Source organism: Phalaenopsis equestris, unplaced genomic scaffold (genome assembly GCF_001263595.1).
Source record: "Phalaenopsis equestris unplaced genomic scaffold, ASM126359v1 Scaffold001238, whole genome shotgun sequence".
NCBI lineage: Eukaryota > Viridiplantae > Streptophyta > Magnoliopsida > Asparagales > Orchidaceae > Phalaenopsis > Phalaenopsis equestris.
Genome location: NW_018165677.1, coordinates 36,743 through 57,050, shown reverse-complemented (window position 1 = coordinate 57,050; position 20,308 = coordinate 36,743). Strand labels below are relative to the sequence as shown.

At 34.2% G+C, this 20,308-nt stretch overlaps 1 protein-coding gene across 3 annotated transcripts; it reads left to right on the top strand.

Annotated features, from left to right (window-relative positions):
- The first annotated feature begins 356 nt into the window (after positions 1–356).
- Positions 357–18,697, top strand: LOC110033623 (CMP-sialic acid transporter 2-like). 3 transcript variants are annotated; one of them, XM_020737664.1, is made up of 16 exons: positions 357–643; positions 7,474–7,586; positions 7,660–7,723; positions 7,850–7,961; positions 8,142–8,221; positions 13,465–13,540; positions 13,626–13,726; positions 13,813–13,884; positions 14,147–14,195; positions 14,291–14,332; positions 14,408–14,529; positions 14,630–14,689; positions 14,762–14,810; positions 14,990–15,084; positions 15,206–15,253; positions 18,494–18,697. In XM_020737664.1, exons 2-15 carry the CDS (start codon positions 7,583–7,585, stop codon positions 15,249–15,251), a joined length of 972 nt encoding a protein of 323 aa, XP_020593323.1. In that variant the 5' UTR covers positions 357–643; positions 7,474–7,582; the 3' UTR covers positions 15,252–15,253; positions 18,494–18,697. The 3 variants fall into 3 exon arrangements, with proteins under 3 accessions (XP_020593323.1, XP_020593321.1, XP_020593322.1); XM_020737662.1 differs by lacking the exon at positions 18,494–18,697 and having other exon boundaries at positions 15,206–15,291; XM_020737663.1 differs by lacking the exons at positions 357–643; positions 18,494–18,697 and adding an exon at positions 775–858 and having other exon boundaries at positions 15,206–15,291.
- The last annotated feature ends 1,611 nt before the right edge of the window (positions 18,698–20,308 follow it).

Here is a 20,308-nt window from a genome sequence, read left to right as displayed (position 1 = left end):
AATAATTATATATTAAAAATTTATGATATTTTAAAAAATTAAATTTTATAAATTATAATATATAATAAATAATAATAATAATATATTAATATACTATATTAATAATATACTAATATAGATATTATATATTTATATAATATAAGTTTTATAACTAATATAACATATTATTTATATATATTAATATTAGGGATGTTAAACTGGTTCTTTGTTCGAGAACAGCTCGTGTACGACTTATTCGTTAAGAAACAAATACGAACAAAAACTTCACGAATAATTTATAACACTTAACTTATTTTAAAGAAACTAAATTTAAAATGAACAATTTCTAAGACGAACTTAAACTAACCAAACGAGAACAGAACCTGTGTCGTTCGGTTAGTTTACACCCCTCTCACGCCTCGCCTCTGGCTCTCCCATTCGCTCACGCCTCTCGCCCCCTCTCCTTCCCGTTCGCGAAACAGCCCGAGAGCCCCTTGGGCAGAGGTCACCCCCGAAAAGCTTCTGAACGCTGTCGCTCCCTTGTCGCTTCCCCCCGTCGCCGACCCGTCGCCGACCCGTCGCCAACCTTGCCGCTGCCGTCGCCGACCTAGCTCCCTGCACTACCGAGCTTTCCCGTGATCTTCACCTTCGGCTCACCGCCCAGGTAAGTGTAGGGAAGCTTTCTCCTCCTCTCTTGGCTATATAAGACCTCCTTGGGGGAGGGATTTAGTGCTGGCCGAAAATTTTAGAGAAAGGGGAAGTGCTGCTGGATTTTTGTGGCTTGTTCGGTTTCTTGCTGGTTCACTCTATACCTTTGCTTGGTTGCTTGGTTGCTTGCTTGGCCATTGATATTTTAGGTTGAAGCTTTGATAGAAGAAGGTGCTATAGAAATTTTTCTGGGTCTATTCTTGCATTTACCTTGGATTTGCGCCAAGAGTTAGACTATTTCCCTCCCTTAAACGAGCGATTATTGCGTGCGGAGAGCGCGCACGCAGCTCCTCTCCGATCACAGCCGCACATCGCGGCTGTATGACAGTGGGCCGCGATGTGCGGCTGCGTGCGCTCTCCGCACCTACTAATTAGACCCCTTAAACACTCAGTAACATTGCTGTCTTTATTGCAAAATAATGAACTATGACGAATGAGATTCTTGAGGCAATACTGGAGCAGCTAGCATTGCTGTCAATGCTTTATGGCCATCTTCCCTTTCTTTCAAAGCTCGATGACATGTTGGCTATAAAGATGCATGCATATTTATATGATCCTGTTTTTTTTTTTTACTAGGAGTCGATTCATGCATATCAATCAAGCTGGTTTATACCTTTGATTTGGTTGGCTGCTTACTCATACAAAACATACCCTACGCATGGTATTTGATTATGGGTTTGATGGAATTAATAAAAAAAAATGCAAGTTGTTGTTTAATTCCCATGTTTGTAGTGTGTTTTTGAACAAACTGATTGAGAAAACATTTGCGGGAATGTTTATCTTTAGCTAGAAAGGATGTTAGAAGTTGTTTTTTTCTTTTTTTGCTCCAGATTTTCTTCTGTATACCATGCCTGCTAAATATTCTTTCCTGAGAAGAGAAAGGTTTGGCTTGCTTATTTGTAGGAATAGTAAGGCTTTAGTGTCTCATTTGTAAAAAAAAAAATATTTGAAAGTTTAGCTTTGCTTATTTGTAAAAATCTGAAAGTTTTGTGTGGCCTTTATGTAAAAATCTAAAACCTTAAGTGTCCAATCAGTAAAAATTTGCAAGTTTTGGTTGCCTGAGTCATATGAGAAGTGCACATACATGCCACTTAATTCTTTACATATGCGCCACTTAATTCCTTACATACATCTCACTCGATTCTTTACATACTTGTTGAAATTTTATAGGCATCGAGAGGCTTTCATTTGTTGTTCATACATTATCCATATCAGAACAAGATGTCTGAAGCTATCAAAAATTTGAAACGTTTCGATATTTGAATCTTTCTGTAAATCTCACTTAAATGCTAAGATCATTGAGCAGCCTTCATCATTTGTGGTTCTTAATCTATAAAATGTGGCCGAGGGATCTTATTCTGACGATTTCTTGTATGGAAATGTTTTTTTTTTTAAACTGCGTCACTTTGAATTGCCCTCAAATACATTTTCTAGTGCACCTGGAATTGGGAAATTAAGGTCACTTTAAGAGCTAAATGAATTTAGTGTTAAGAATGAATGAGAATTGTTATCAAATTGGAAAGCTGGAACATATGAGCAAGTTGTGCAAATTAAAAATACCTTTTTTGGAGAATGTGAGGGATGCTAGGGAGGCTCTCACAACAAAATTACTTGAGAGGAGAAAAATCACATGTTTATTCTTGAATTAGGGTTTGGGGTGTGCTCCTCTTGTTGCCCTACTCAATACACATCCCGGTGCTTTCTTCTGTCAGATTTGGATTTGTTTCTTATTGCTTCTATTCGGTATACCTGCTGAATTTGAAATGGATGTTTGTTTACTGCAACAGTGGTAATATGTAAATCTAATTCATGGATTAATTCATGGCTTATGGAATATGTAGAAATGCAAAGCAATTTATTCTTATGAATACATTTCATGCTTATGGACATGGTGATTATTTACATACATAGCACCTAAACTTTGATTTTCATGAGTTTTGCATATACCATGAAATTATTATATATATTTATATATTTAACACCCAAACTTCATTTTTACACACATGCCATTCGAGCCCATTTGGATATCTCTTTATATAATTGCTTGCTCGAGCACTTTGGGAGATAATTTTGACTAGTGACGTTAATATTTATTGGAAGAAAATAAGAGCTTGAAATTTCTTTTGGGTTCTTAATCCATGGGGATTTAGAAGTGGGAACTTAGAGATTGGAACATGTAGGTTATAAGATTACTTGGAAATTTATTCTCTTTCGATTTCATGATACGAAACACACGGAATTGTTGGAAATTGGAGGTGCCGCATTGGGTTTTGGAAAATTTTCACATGTGATACTTGTGTGAGAATTCTGAAACTTCGAGGAGTTTACTTTTTTTGAAAGACAAATGTGTATTGCAATATTTGGGGATTCAAACCGGATATCGTGGATTGTTTTAAACACAGTTTTGAAGCTGTTTTGGTGGCATGGCCGGGCCATAATTTTAAGACCATTTTGTGGCGTGTTTGGCTACAGTTTCTTTTAAGCTGCTTGTGGATTTGAAGAGACATAGTTTTGGAAATGATACCTTTTTGGTTGATCCGTTTGCGCAATTGGAGTAAATGATACCTTCTTGGGTTGATTCGTAGATCGGTGGGTCGCATTTTTGGGTCTTTTCATCAGTCGTTTTAGATGCGGTTTTGAGGGTCGATTCATCTCTTTACCTTTTTGTTCTTTCAGGTGGATTGTTCTCTCCTCTCTCTCACCCCATTTTTATTCTTTTCTTCCTTGTTTCATGGTTGGATTTATACACTTATGAACGAAGCATAAACACACACATATAACCTTTTGCTACATGTGAACCATCAAGTAGGGCTATAAGTTAGAAGGTTCATTTTGGCGTTGGGCGGTAATGACAAAAGGCACGCTGGTGGTAGAGTAGAATAATGTTCCATTCTACAACATCAGGCCCAGTGAACCGTATGATGATAATATTATTCACTGACATAAGACTAGCGGGACACCCTTGCCTTTTCAAGTTGTTTGCGGTCTCACGTCCGTCGGTGTGATCGACTCGTGGACAATCATATTTCTACAAAACTGATAAAAACAGATACTACATTTGCAAAAGTATTTTAATTACAAAATTGATATTACTTTCTCTTGTATGTCTGAAATTTATATGCATGCCAAAATATAAATTTTAAATGTAGATTTGATTGTCCACTTGTCAGTCACTAGTGTCGGGCTAAGGAGTACCCTTCTAAGTTGGTATAGTAGGACACTCTTCTAGCTGAATGTCGAGCTCTATACATACGGGTGACCGATAGTAGCCTTCGAAGTCTCTCGAGTATATATATATATATATATATATATATATAGTTTCTGCGCCCAAACCCGAATGCTTATAGTCCACTTCGGCTTTTGATCGTTCATTTGTTATTTTCTTTGAGATTTCTCAATGTTTTCTTGTAGTTTTCTTCAAGCTTATTTTTGTGAGCCACTTAAGTTTCATTTGATAAGTTACGGAGTGGGGAGTCCCAGGGGCAAAATGATAATTTTGGAATTCTAATACCTTAATTAAATTTTAGGATTAAACAAATGACAAATGGGTAAAAATATTGATTTTAATGAACTTTTTGGATGATTGAAATATAATGGGTTAAAAGGTAGAAACCAAGTTGTCACATGTCTCATGATAAAAATAAAATTGTAATTCTATTAATTATCATAATTTTGAGGTCAATTCAATTTGAGGATCCTAAAGTATTGAGCTTGAATTATGAAAATAATAACTCACCCATTTAAAGCCTATTAGTTGGTGATCAAATGCTAAATCTGATTTTGATGGAATTTCTAATTCAACATTTAAATTATTTTAAATCACTTTGAAAATTGAAGTTGAAAAGATGTCTAATAATGAATTAGGTTTGATATGCGAAATTGTCTTAATTGGGATTAGAAAAGATGAACATCGTTAATTAATAAATATTTTCAAATATTTTAAGCCCTACTTTAATTTGAGGTATTAAAGTCCTTAATAACCTTGAATTTGCCCTTTGGGGCATCCACTCACATAAATATCAAAATGAAATGTTAAGTGACTATTTGATTTTCTTATTCTTGAGGTAGTTAAGTTTTAATTCGATCTTGGGATGATTAATAGAACAATTTGATAAGTTTAAAGTGGACTCGAAACGTTTCAAGGGATTTCTAAAGCGGTTCTGGGTCATCCTACGAACACTTTGGATTCTCTTGGATTTTTTGAAGGACAAATTGAACTTGTTATGTTTTGTTCTAGGAAATCATCCACTAAAGTCTTTCAGCGGGAATGTCGAGAAGGGGACAGGTACGCTTTTAAATTATTGCATTTACATTTTTGTACTTCTTGTCTCGAGTTTGCATGTTAAACAACGATGTCATCCCGCATGAAAATCAAAACTGCTAGGAAACCAAAACTAAAATCAACCAAGATAAAATTGACCGCCACAACATTCAAAATTTAAGACAACTTAAAATTTAACCATAAGCATCACAAAACAACAATTGCAACTAAATTAATGCGTCTCTCTCAGATGATCGGGGATCCCTCGGAGGAGGTAATATACGTTTGCTAACGAAATTTCCCACGGTCTAAATGAAAGTATGAAACTCATTAAGTTGAGTTTTAATAAATTCATTTGGATTAAGTGAATTTGAAAGAAAATAGTGGTATCGGAACGAGAGAACCGTATGATCCTAACCGGTGTCGCTATAATCAATTTTAAAATGCCCCAAAACATTTAAAGAACTTTAACCATAGGGACATCTGATTTGACATTATAACTTGACACATTTAAAAACTTAAACTCATCACGATGGGGAGTTTGGAGCTAGCATTGTGGGCAGCACGACCATCTTTAACAACAAGATGATCTACAACAACATATCTTTCCTTAGAATTAAAAAACAAGCTATAGGATTTTGAGGTTGTTTGCTTATGCAACATAAATCCTCAACCTTTTCTTTAGGCCTTTGTATAGCTCTGTTGTACAATTTAAGCCCTAACTTATTTTAAGACTCTGAGATTGTCGTTCGTCACGACTAAGTCCTCACATTTTCCATGCTATTTGTGTGATTGTTTCACACGAATGTAAGTCATAAACTAATAAAATTGGCATGATGAAACATTTAAATATATGATGAAACATTTAAAATTGGCATGATGAAACATTTAAATATTTCTCATTAAAATTGAAGTCAAACCATAGGATAGCCTGGGAGGTCACCTAGGTTCTCCTCCGGATCTGTGACATCCCCTAGTTCTTCCTCTTTGAATTCTACAATAAATGTTCCAAATTTAAGTTATTCCCCTTTCATACATCTTTGTCTGATCTCATTAAAAAGTCATAATCCATTGACCTCTATGAAGATAATGTCCCCTGATTTTTATCGAGAGTTTTCTTAGGTGACTTTGGTTATCTAGGATGTAATTAACTATATGAGTTTGCCCTTATAGGAAGCATTTTCGAACCCTTCTATGAGAAATTTTAACATATTGTATTTTCAGGAGGTTTTTGTGTGATTGCATGGATCTTGTGCACTAAGCACGCATCCTTGATAGGTCGTTCTTTATCATTTATTGCAATTAATTTGTTCTATTTTCTTTTTCTGATTTGTTCTTGAATAACCGAACAATGGATACCCATTTTCTTTGAAGTAACATTGATAACTTGATTCTAAATGTAAAATAAAAATAATTTGTGCTTCTGTATTCCTTCTCCTGTGTTGAAAACATCACTACCTATTTTTATTTTTCATGTCATATGTATTATTTGATCTTTTTTATTGGTTTAGGGTTTAGGTTGTTTTTTTTAATTAGTTCAAGCTGCTCATTATAACCGTTGTGTGCTAGAAAGTTCCCGTCGGTAGAGTAATTTAAAGATTTAGTATTACATGAAGATCCATCACATAGTGATAAATGAAAAATAATGGAATGAGACACCATAATTTTTTATTTGGAAAAACTCTAGAAAGGAAAAAAAATCAGAGGGTCTGACCATGTTTACTATGTAATTAGAAGTACACTGTTGATTCTTCACGTAGATTAGGGAATAATAAATTCTAAGATTATGTTGAAATTATAGCTGTTCTAAAATAACCTAACGAACATAACTGTATAAAATAATAAATTATAAAATTATGTTGAAATTATAACTGCTCTAAAATAACCTAACGGACATAAATGTTTAAGGATAGTTGGGATTGTAAATATTGTTGTGTGACTAAATTAGTCATGGTTGGGTAATAATAGTCGTATTTAGTTATAGAAATCATAGTTAACTATACAAGATATAGTTCGTGGCTATAACAACTGTAGTTAACTGCATCAGCTATAGTTGGTGGTTGTAACAACCATAGTTGATTACATAAGTCATAGCTGGATGCTATAACAATTGTAGTTGGTTATAAAAGTTATAATTGGTGGCTATAACGGCCATAATAGGGCTATTAAAGTCTTAGTTGGAGACTATAACATCTATAGTTGGCGACAACAATTGCTACTGGTGTTCGACAATGACCGGTGATCAATGATGACCTCTAGTGGTTGATGGGAAAATCAAAGAATTGGCCTTCAGCCTTGACATTGATCTCTCCAATCATGCAATTTGAGCTTTGTCATAGAGCAGTTCTCTTTTTGGATTCTGTGAATTACAAATTTTGCACTATTTTATGAAGGATAGAGTTCTATTCTGATGCTGTTTGCATTTTTCAAGTGAATCATATTTTTTTAAGACTTCTTTTAAACTCTTTCAGCATTTTATTAGATCTTGGATATAATTTTTCATTATTTATGACCTGCTGCTTTAGGAAAATTATGATGGGGCTTTGCAAAATGATATAGAGTCTCTGCACGAGAAACCAATCTTAGGCGGTGCATCTTTGTTGGATCTGAAGCTAAAAATTGAAGAACTTGCTGATGGGTAATTGTCCGGTATATATCATTGAAGCTGGTTTCTTCATTTTCCTCTCATATGTTAGCTTCTGATATTGCAGATTTTGGAAATAAGGTGGCCAGCTCTACAGTTATCTCATCAAATAAACCAAATTGGAAGCTAAAGTAAGAATAAAAATGAAGAAATATGGAGGGAATTTAGCTTTTGCAATTTGGTAGCATGACCATGTAAGGTTAAAGCCACTTGAGAAAGTTTTTTTTTTTTTTTTCTGGTGGCCTATGTGCATGCAGGTCAGTAGTTACACTTGCCCTGACGTTGTTGACAAGTTCCCAGTCAATATTGATTGTGTGGTCCAAGAGGGCTGGAAAGTATGAATACAGTGTGACAACAGCAAACTTTTCGGTTAGTCAAGGTTTATAATGTAAATCTACATACGTAATGGTTATGAAATGAAGAAACTAATATTATAAATAAGAACGGCATTTTAGGCTAACCTGTAAAATACTAAAATGAACTCTAATCTTTTTTATTATTTATATTTATTGTCATCTGGTACTGAAGTAACTGACCTTTCTCTTCTAGGTGGAAGCTTTGAAGTGTGCATTTTCACTTGCAGCCCTTTTTAGGATCTGGAATACTGAAGGTGTCACAGAAAATAATAGGTTTGTTCTTTTCAAAATTCCACCTGCACCAATGATTTTCTTAGAATGTTTTGATTGATGCATATGAGTAGCTTTTTCTAATATTTATTTGCATAACATCTACCGAGCCTTTCTTCCATCTTGTATAATCCCAATGTGTTGACAAAAAAAATTAACTGAACAAGCTTTTGACAAATATTTAGGAAGCAATTTGCTAGTGTTTTAATCATATTGACGATTTTGTGAATTAAGCTTGCTACGTTTTTTAGCATATTTGTACACATGCTTTTTAGGATTGTCATAATAAAAAAGATTAAATCCCAAAATTGTCCCCTTTGGTCAATCTAGTCTTATTGTATTATATTTCTTCAATTTGGTCCATCAATTATGCAAGACTAATCCAAAAAAAATCCCTCATGAGAAATTTTGATACAAAATTGATTCCATTTTACCCCACAATAATACAAAATTAATCTCATTTTAGTTCATGAGGGATCATTTTGGATAAATTTTGTATAATTGTGGGGATTAAATTGGAGAAATGTGATTTTATGGAATGAAATTGACATGCGAATAATTCGGGACTAATTTGAAGTAGCCCTAATTGAAATAAGTCCTCAACTTTCACACAGAGTGTGAAAATATGTTATTAAGGTGCATTAATGGGGGTAGTTTTAAACCTTACTTTAGGATTTTAAATATACTTTTAGTGCTTAGAGGGTTGCTTTAAAAATTGCTATTGAAGGCGGTATTTATAGCATTCTAAAGTCGACCTCATCATAATGCTAACATTAAGGCTTTTGAACATCAACCAGAACTTGGGTTGTTGAGCTTACTCTCGCAATTTCATTTTCTTTGGTAAGAAGCTTGCTATTTCCAGCCACTAAAGTCTAACCAGCTGTCAGTATTTCGTTTGCTTGACTGAGCACATGCCATCTCATTATCTCAAGTGAAATCAATCCTTAACATTTCTGTTTTCTTTTCATTCTCCTTTATTGGCCCACCTGTTTTAAAGTATGAACTCAAAGCTTCTCTCATTTTCCTATCTATTAAACCACACAATGCATATGTTGCTTACTTGGGGATGCCAATTATAGTGGGGTCTTGAATTTCATCTCAATAAGCTTCCTTAGCATTTCCTCCAAGCTCTCGAATTGACTTTCAAATCGGTTTTCCATGGAGGAAAATCTTTTCCTTTTTGGTGGAAAACTTTTCCTCCATTCCAGATCTGATTTGACTTATCTTTTCCTTCTACTTATTCTTCAAATCATCTACTTTCTTTGCCTATCATTTTTTGAACAGTTTCAGAACTCCCTTAAGCTGCTATCCCTTGGTTAGTTTTTTATCGCGTTATAATGGTTTCAAGTTGGTGTGGAGCAGGAGGAGAAGAAAATTGGAGTTTCGGGCCTATAGGTTGCAATCCCGTTGCTGCCTTCCCAACTAGCTATTATCGCGAATGCCTAAAATAGGAGGTAAAATATGGGTCTCTGTAAGCCGCGATCCCGTCGTTGTAAGCCGCAATTCCTATAAATTGCTCGTTGGAATTGCGATACCGTCGATGCTTCCCAGCTAGCTCTTGCTGCGACTGGATTGACATATGTAGTGCGAAAGATGGGTCTATGTACGTTACATTCTTCCCCACCTTGCGAATGTATCGCTTACGCCGTGTCTTGTATGCGGCGGTCCAATCAATTCTTCTACTCTTCACAGGATCATTGTTTGAATACCAATTTTATACTATCCAAATTAATTTTCCAAAGAAATTAGGGCACAAAATATCTTTATTTCAAAAACACTAAATAACACAACACAAATACATAAAGATAAGCATCTACAATTCGAGAGGTAGGCTATCTCTCCCAAGTCCTATCATTCGAGAGGTAGAAAGTTTTTCTCCAAACCCTAACCCTAAGACTCACAACATTAATCTTATGCATACCTAACCCTAAACCTTGTAGGGTTTATTTATTTTAAATCAATAATAAATAATGAAAGACTAATCTGTCCTTAGCCACACAAAAGATAAAATTGTCCTTACGCTAAGCATCGGCATAACAGATTCCTAATATTATATAGATAGCCTTATGTATAATTTTCTCTTGATTGTCAGATAAAGGCATCAATCTTTCTATCCATTCCTATAATTTTACGGGGTATCAAAGTTTAGGTTAATGTCTCGATTTTGACCAATTTTCAACCAAATTCCCTCCGTCTTGTTTAGTGCCTTTATGACTTCTCTTTGAGAGATTCCATCATTATATCTGGTGAAGTCAGACTAATTTAGTTAATGGAGAACTTTAAGGATTATGCATCTTCTAACATCTGAATGGAAGAAATTATGTGAAGGGATCGTAAATCTCAAATTGTTATGTTATTCCTGAAAGGGAACAAGAGATTTCACCACCTTTTTGATCCTCTGTTGGATCTAAAAAACCTAAATTTTATACTTTGAGATGAATAAAAATCTATGATTATGCCATGGTTATGAAACTTCATAGTGCCTGAAGTTAGTGAACTTTTCTTGTTCCTCGCAATAATAAATGAGTGTAGAAAGTTGTTCAACAAATATACTCCAAGGTCTATAATAGTGCACTCATGGAATGATGCAATGAAGGGTTTCTTGTTGAAATCTCAAGATGAGAAGTTGTAATAATATTGTGGTTCTAAAATAGTATGCAGAAAGATAAATAATATTTGATTTTCTTGCAGGTGTATGTGTAGAATTTGACCAAATTCATATCCAAATCTTAGGTAAAGACATCTTGTCCTTAATGAAGTCTTCTCCCTTATACAATTTGAAGAAAAGAAGGATGATAATGTTGAAAACACCGAGCTTCGAAGGGTCAAGGATATTGCACTCATCTCTCATGTTATAGGATCTATTTTCCAATCCAACTGGCATCACCTATCTAATTTATTTTTTTTATCTTATTTCTTATTTATATCACCAAAATATCTGAACATTAAGTGATGCAAAACTTGAGATTTATAATTTTCATTCATACAGAATGTAAATTTTAAGAAGAATTGCCTGAAAGATGAACCGTTTATTGTTGTGAGAATTTCTATGAATATTTTTTAGGATTTCACCCTAGCTTTGTATTGGTATGCTTATTCTCCATTTCTTTTTGAAGTTCCTTGGATTATCTAGTTTTTTGGTGCTATGACCCTTCTAAGATTTCTTTGATTTGTTCTATGGCTTCTCTGCTTTTTGGAAGTGAAACCCTTGATTTATTATGTATGCATTTATTTCTTGCTATTCATTTTCAAAGGCTAGGTGATGCGGGGCGTCTTCCGCTTACGAAGCGGACACGAGATCGCGTCCCAGCATGGGTGCGGCAATTACTATGCGTAGGCCGTTCGATCCAAGCACGGGAAGGATCGGCCTGTGCTTTCAAGCACAGACTTCCTCCTATTTTGAGTGGGGTCCACTCCTATTTACCCTAGGCATATATATTTGCTTTTTGTGTTTTAGGTTTTCAGTTTTGGATTATGTTTATGTCCCGATAGCCGCCGGCATCCCCTAGTTTTCCCTCTATGGTTGTATCAACAAGCGAGTGGTGTTCCGACTGTATCCCGTCTCGAGGTGGCGATCATCTTCCACAGGTCGAACGGTGCTCTGACTGTATCTCATTCACGAGGGGATATTTATCCTTTCCCAACGTCTTCTCATCCCTCCCGCTTCACTACAAGCATTCATCCTCACTGCAGTCGCCCTGACAGTGGTTTTTTTGCTGTTCTTCCTGTAGTTTCTCGTTGTACAGCCATCCTTTTTACTATTGCATCCCCTGAACAGCCCTCCTTTTGTTGTGACGCAGTCCCATGTATTCCCCGCCACTGCTGCCATCATTCCTGCTCGCTGCCTTGCTGCTGTTCCAGCCCTCCCGAACCACATCTCTGCTACCTAGCTGCTGCCCAAGCCTCTCGCACTGCCTTCCTGCCACATATCCGCTGTCCCAGCCACCCTAAACCCCCTCCCACAGCCTAGCTGCTGTTGTTGCCTCCCAACACCGTCAGTACACCCTAACTGCAGTCATATCTTTCCTACCCAGCCCACCTATCTACTTGCTTTTGTCCCGGGCAGTGATTATCTCCTGCTTCCTTGCTGTACCGCCCACCTACTCCACCTCCCCTACCTTGCTGTCACCTTTCCAGACCCTCAACGGCCACCACCATCACCACTGTCAGTACACTTTAGTTGCAATTTGTGTTGTATATTGCTATTTTTTATTTTTTGTATGTTGGTTGTAACTGCCCATTGACGTTTTCAATAATAATAATTTTTTTGTTTATAATTTTTTTGGGTTTTTTGTTGTCATTTTTGTGGGATTTTTGCAAATCTCGTGACTTCCTTGTGTAAGCTTCTTTTTTTTTTTTTACTTGCGATACTTGCGACGTGGACTATTTTTATTATCCTCTATTTTTTTGACCTCATCTTTATTGATTCTTAGTTACAATCGCATCACGCTGGCAGTCTTTTTCCTCTAGTTTTAGGAATTTTTTCTTTCTAACGAAACGCACGCCATTCTTTTGGTATATCGTGATCGGTGAAAAAGTATTCCAAAGTGGGATTCATGCAAATCAATAGGACTCTGAAGCGTGTTTAAATCTCGATCAATTTAATTTTGAATATAATTTTAATTGCATGTATTTTTCCTATTTTTGAGTCAGCTCTTTGTTCAAGCGAGCAAAATTGAAAATTTGTATGAGAGGTTATCCAGCTTGTTCAAACGTGAGGTTTATTTTTTGGTAAATTCTTTACTTATTTTAAATTTTATTATTGGATAATTCATGTGATTAATTGCTCAAATTTGTTTCAATCTAGTTTTCAATAGGTGCACGAATTTAATATGGTTTTGCCATCTAGTAATTTTTGTTTTTATTTCTCATAGACCATTTGTTTTCTGTCTAAGTTGTTTTTTTTAATATTTTTGGATTTAATGGTAAGTATCAAATAAATGTTAGAAATATTAAGATTTTGTCCAAAATTGTGGCGTGTGAATTTTATGTTTGTTGCATGATTTATCATAATAATTTTGTATTAGAAATCTTAGATCATAAAAGTTTTGAGATCAGAATTAGACATCAGCAAATGAAATAATTTATTAGTAGATTTATTTTCCACAAATTTCGAGCTCAAAAGATTTCTCATTTGTTTTTTCTGATTTTCTAATGCATTATTTTCTTCTTAGATATCAAGAATTATCTATAGAACTGGATGACACGAAATTCTTTTTATTCATATCTCTTGGGATCTTTCTCAGGTTAAGTGCATCATTTGATGAAGTTAGCGTCTACCCGATTCCTGCAGCACTCTACCTCATCAAGAACTTGCTGCAGGTTAGAACATATAAATGTAATAAATGATGGAACTCTTCAATACGAACCATTAATCTCATCACTAATTTGATCATTTTTATGTTAGTACTACATCTTTGCATATGTGGATGCCCCTGCTTACCAGATACTGAAGAACCTAAATATTATTACCACTGGTGTTTTGTATCGCCTTATACTAAAAAGGAAGTAAGAAAATTATCGTAAGTAAATTCATTGATTTCCTTACATAACAACTGCATGTGAAGCATTTCTCCATCTTGACTTTGTTTCAGGCTAAGCGAAATCCAGTGGGCAGCTTTTATTCTTTTGTGCGCAGGGTGTACTACAGCTCAACTCAACCCTTCGTAAGCATAAATTCAACAGTACCCGCAGTCTTGTCTGTTTCTGATCCATACTTAGTTAATTGGCTTGCAAATATTAGATTTCATTTCATAATTATGGTGATGGTAAGCTTAAGGTGTAAATTTTCCTTCGTAATAGAGAATAACTTGACGAAATTTTTGCATATTTTTTCTTTTTCTTTAGAAAATTCATTGAGATATTACTTTTATTTAGTCTATTTTTTATATGTATGGATTATGGAGATTTGTGTCTTTTCTTTTCCAGTTCCGATCGAGTTCTTCATACACCTTTACCGGGTTGGATGATGGCTATTGTATGTTTATATTATGTCATTTCTTTTTCCTTTGTGGATCTGCTGGGGTATATTACTCTTAATGCGTGTTATTCCAACATCAATGTTGTGAACAGGTCATGGCACTTCTAAGTGGATTCGCTGGTGTTTACACAGAGGTAACTTCTATGAAGTGGAAAATTGGTTCCATCATATATTTATGGAGCAGACTAATACTTGCTGTTCCGTTGCAGGCCATCATTAAGAAACGCCCTTCAAGAAATATAAATGTACAGAACTTTTGGCTCTACATCTTTGGAATGTTATTCAATATGATTGCAATTTTCATTCAAGATTTTGATGCAGTTGTCAACAAGTAAGCTGAAGAAAAATGTCTGAATCTGTATTCCTTGGCTTTCTGATACCAAAATCATGTGTTGTTAATTTCTATTTCAATTGATTATTTTTCTGCACAGCGGCTTCTTCCATGGATATTCTTTCATTACTGTCTGTATGATTCTCAACCATGCACTAAGGTACCTTAGAAACTTCTTTGCTTTAATAATGTTTCCTATGCATGATTTCTGATTTAACTCATGTATGTGCAGTGGGATTGCAGTGTCTATGGTAATGAAATTCGCTGATAATATTGTGAAGGTAATTCTGATAAAATTACAGAGTATTTGTTAGAACTTGTTTCATTTTTATGCAACTAGTAACTTTAACCTCATCAAACAATGCATATTGTCAACCCTGTTTTAACCAGCGAGCTTTCAACTTGACGTGAAAACTTCTACAGGATTGTTAATTGGAAACATTGACTATATTGTTTGCAGGTGTATGCAACTTCTGTGGCAATGCTTCTGACAGGAATTGTTTCGGTGTTTCTTTTTGGATTCAATCTTTCTCTCGCCTTCTTTCTCGGCACAACGTAAGTTACTCTGATCAAGCATCTTGTTGATAACGAGGCATCATTCAATATTCTAATTAGTTGGTGACCACTTATTAAATGTATTTTTGTGGTGTGAGAGTTCATTCAAGTTTTATTGCAGGGTTGTATCTGTTTCAGTATATCTTCATTCTGCTGGAAAGTCATAGAGGTATTTCACTGCAAAATGGTCGGCTGTGTAGTTTTAATGGAAGAAAATACTATGTAATTCAGAATCTGCTTGTTAGATGCAATAGTTACCATATTGTTTCTATTTACTATTCAGATTACAATTATTCAATTTCTTTTTTATTAATCATGATTTTTTTATGCTATAAAAAAGAATTTTGCTAGGCAATAGATCAATTTGTATTGATTCCAACTTAGCATTCCTTATTGAAGAAGATGCTTATATTTTTCTGTTATTTTTGTGGCAGTTGATATGTATATCAGGTAGATTTTGGTTCTCTCTTTTTTGTTCGTACGGATGCTTAAAGTTTTACAGGTTGTAATAGTTTTTAGAGAAATGTTTGAATTGCCAAGTTTCATTGTGAAATCCTGCTTATTTTGATTTTTGAGTGTATCATAAAGGTTATTTCCATTTATCCGCATAGATTCAGCAAATAAGTTCACTGTTTTCGCATTTCTCTACTTTTTATAGCTTTTAAATTCGTATTGGCCCATCCATAGCGTTCACTTTGTTGTTTGATAAAGTTAGGAGATTAAGTTATCTTTGGTAAATTTGATTGCTTTGTTTTCAATGAACGTAACATATTAGCTTTTATTGGTTCAAAAAAGTTTGGCTAAAAGTATTGCAAGACATTTAAATTGTAGCTGATATTATAGTGTCATATTTAATTTTGCCTATCAATAGATGTTCAATGGTCATGTGCAGAAAAATTCTCTCTTATGGGAATTATTTCTCCATAATTGGTCTGACTTATCCTTGTTTAAGGAGTTCAACCAAGTTCACTGTATAATAATTATTTAGAAAACATTTTGGACCTTAACTTTTCCTTTTTTTTAACTTCACTTTTTTTTTTTTTTTTTTTTTTGATAAATATTGGGACAAACTATGCCAAAATCGTGGTCCGTTAAAAATGGCCTAAACTTGCCTTGAAAGGGTATGACACGAGATGGAAATCAAGTAATATCAAAGCTTGTGCTGACACCCAATACTAGGAAATTTTAATATGCCAAAGAACTATTTAAGGTATCCTCACAAAAAAATATATCATGTTAAGTCTCATCGGGAAATTGGAGAGTTCGAATTTCTTTTTCAGTAATTGTTAGTTATAAGTCACTTGCCTGGTTTAAATTGCGGACATTTTATAAAGAAAATTTATAATATAAATTGTCATTGTTCATTGCTTAGTGCTTACTCAGCCTTTTTCAAAATCCTTCAGAGTGAGTTCATCAGTTTTTTTTTTTTTATACCTGATCATCTATTTGGCAAAAAGATGTCGGTGCAGTCAGATTTGCTGCCAGATACACTGATGTCTTTCTTTTTCAAGAACTTCAACCCAGGTGATTTTTTCTTAAATTTCTAGAGATTTGAGTCAATTTCATGTCTTTTTGGGGGCAGTCGTAGCTTATTAAAAAGTTGTCGTCCGGAAGTTGATGCACAGAAGCTTCTGCTGGTATGACTATCAAAAAAGTTTGTTGTTCGCAAACAACTTGTGTTCGGATTGTTCGTTAAGTGCATAAGCCGAACACGAACAACCCTTTGTGTTTGTTCGTGATCGGTTCTTTTTAGCTTGAAATAAAGAAACTATATATATTATTTATATAATAATATATTATTTATATTTATATCTAAGCTTAAATTATAATAACTTGTGTGGTCATGTGATTCTACATCTTCTATTGTACAGAATTGGTGGATGTTCGAATCCAACACTTTAAATCTATTTTTTCAATTATTTTTAACGAGCAATTTTCAAGTTGAGCATGAGCCAAAAAAGAACAAGAAGATTTAAATCGAGTTGAACACAAACGCATTGTTAATGAGCTTATTTTAAACATGTGTCTATTTCAAAAACGAGCAATTTTGAACAAGCCGAACATGAGCCAAGTTTGAGCTCTCTCAAGCTCGGCTCATATACAACCCTATCTGCAAGGAAGTTGTGTGTCTGTTTTGTGCAGTTATGCAGCAACAATGTTTCAATTGTTTATGATAAAAAGACCTTTCTGCTCATTTACTATTGTGTTATTTATAATTGAATTAGTATTGGTATGAAAACTGACACCTCACTACAGTAACACGATAATCAAAGATAAAAAAAATTTATTAAAATAACAATTAATATTATCATAATGTTGAATTTATAATGTAGATTAGTTTCATGAGATAATCTCTGCTCTAACGAAACTCTCCACGTTCACTATCGGAGGTGGGATCATTGAACTGATCCACCCACCTGAAGAAGTCGCAATTTTTTTATTATTCCTTTGACACTTGTAAAATTGTCTCTCATAGTTATGCTCCTGTCATAAAGTAAGCAGAGAAAATTGTAGTTCACAATAACAATATAATACTCTCAAGGCACAGAAGACCTCAAACTCATCTTTTCTGAAGGTTTAAAGCCACAAAACATAGACCCTTAGGTACAATATTAATAAAAAAAAGAATAATAGAAATGTTCAATTAAAGTTTTAAAAAATTGTGAGGTCTTAAAGCATAAAGTATAAACCAATGAACAATCGTCGCTGCAATAAGACAGTAGATCTTTAAAAAAAAGGTTTTTGGTTGTGTTTAAATCATGTAATATTGAACTCACATGTGTCACAAAAGCATATCACCATAAATGTCATTTTAGAAAAACCCCACCAATCATGAACGGAGAAAAAGGGGGTTCTTAAATCTTTTTTTTTTTTTTTTTTGGTGTTAAGATAGTGGTGACATGGAAAGCTTATAGTTTTTTTGTCATCGAGCTCTATAGGTGCCTCAAATGTGGCTCTCTTTATTGAAGGCAACTTTCACATTCTCTTATTTAAATTGTTATTCTCAACAAGTTGATCTTCATACATGACATGCAATCGCTCGTATTTTATTTCTAAGAAGAAACCAACGTACTAACAGAACTTATTTTCCACAAGCCTCAATGTAAAGCAAGCATAACGGCAATTTTTTCAACATTTATTCATCTGAGTGAAAAAAGCATAAAGGCCTAGTCGTATGTGATCGTGCTTGACTATTTATTCGATCTTAAGTGATCGACATTATAGTCTACTATGGCTTTATCTTGTTCTACAAGTCAAGTGAAGGTGTTCATGTCATTTTTATCTCAATTTTTGAAGGTATGATAGAGATGCACCGTAGGCTTCTTCTTCTTATTAACCTTGCTTTCCTTAGAGATGACTTGGTTATATGACTTTTATACTTCTTCAATTGTTGTCTTGACATGGATAGGCACCTTGCTCAATGATGGTGCCTCCTCCCTTAGATACAACCACATTGTCTATTATTGAAGTAAAGTCAAAGTTGCTACTTTATGGAGTCTTTTTGGCATGGTTAAAATCGACAAGGCCAAGGTGGTATGGGTGGAGCGGACACCAGAACTTCTAGTATAGTCAAAGTTGCTACTTTTTTTTCTCATTATCCTCTCCCTCTTAATTTTGGCATATATTCAGTACTTCTTCAATGTATTCCTTATGTCAGAACATATGGATGAGGATTCAAATCAACATCCTCATCTAAGTACATGTTGATGTTGGAGGATCATCAATAATGTTAAAACCAACAAGTTTGAATGAATTGACCAACTTCATGAATATATAAATTTAAAATTGAAAAATTCAAATTCATAGTTTGATGCACGCATTCATTCAAATTTAATTATCCCTTCTAGAAGGGAGTTTTTATTATCCCTTTAGGCTTCTCATAAGGACAATAGAATTAGAGGTTTGATGCATACATTCGTTTGGCTTAGATTAATCAAACCATGATGAGTGCTTAGACTAGGTTCAATGATACATTAACTGAGAATCATTTTGAAGCTCATCAAATTTAATAGCTCAAAGTAACTAAGAGTTGCATCTCACACAAGAAATGTGATTTAATTTGATATCAAAACTTTGTACTAAGTCACTAAAATAGCTTGACCAAGGGACTCGCGAGTTGCGCACTCTTTTGAGTATCTACCAAAAGAATTTGTTAACTTAAGTCTTTAATTAGAGAAGGACTTGCCTGCAACATCCCAAAGGAAGCCTACTTCATGACTAACTAGGCCACTACATAGCTAGGTATCATCGTTTCAACCTATTTATTTTTTTTATAATTGTACTATATAGCCAATTTTGTAATGATAGTCATATTCTCCGCATATAAATGAGAGGTTAATGGTCAAATATAGTCACATGAAAACTCTCAAAATACACAATTTGGAAATAGCTTCTTATAACTTTATTTTAGTCCTTTCTCTTTTTTAAAACAAAGGAAGCGTTTGTTTCGGCCTTTTGGGCAAAATTCATCCTCGTTTATGTCGAACTTCAGATCCTACATGTAGAATACATTGCTCTTTTTTGTTATAATTAATAATAAATGTATTTGAACTTACTGCTGTTCTAAGCAGCCAACTTTGCTTCCCAAGTATGATGCTTAGGGCATTTTATTTTTGAGGTGAGAACGACAATGCTCTAAGTTGGGATGGAGTTGGTTGTGCCCAATATAAGGTTAGTGTTGGGGTCAAAAGTAATTTTTCATCATGCAATTTTTACAATTTTTGTTTATTAGGACTAAAAATCTCTTTTGTGCAATTTTTTCGTTGCTTTCTTTTTTCAAAAAGCTTTATTTTTTACATTTCGCTACAAATTTTTTTATTCTCTTATAAAAAATTTGAGCAACGACACATTTTTTTAACATGTAGTTATAGGAATTTCCAACTTTGTTGGAAGAGAGTCTATTATACGCACAATACCTTTCAAAGGCTATTTTCATATCCAATAGCAACTGTCCTGAAGGAACACCAAGCGCAACAACATCATCCTCACATTCATAAGAAATTATCTATAAATTTCGATTAATAATTTATGATCTAATTTAAACTGAATTCGTTATCATGTCACATAAAAACCTATTTTAAATATTTTATTTTATGATAAACTAAACAAAAGACCAGCCATATACCATGATTCCATACATATCATCTGATTTAGAGCTCGAATTCATGAACTTAAACCAAAAATATAGGTTTTTGGTATGATGACATGAATATATTTGAAAAAA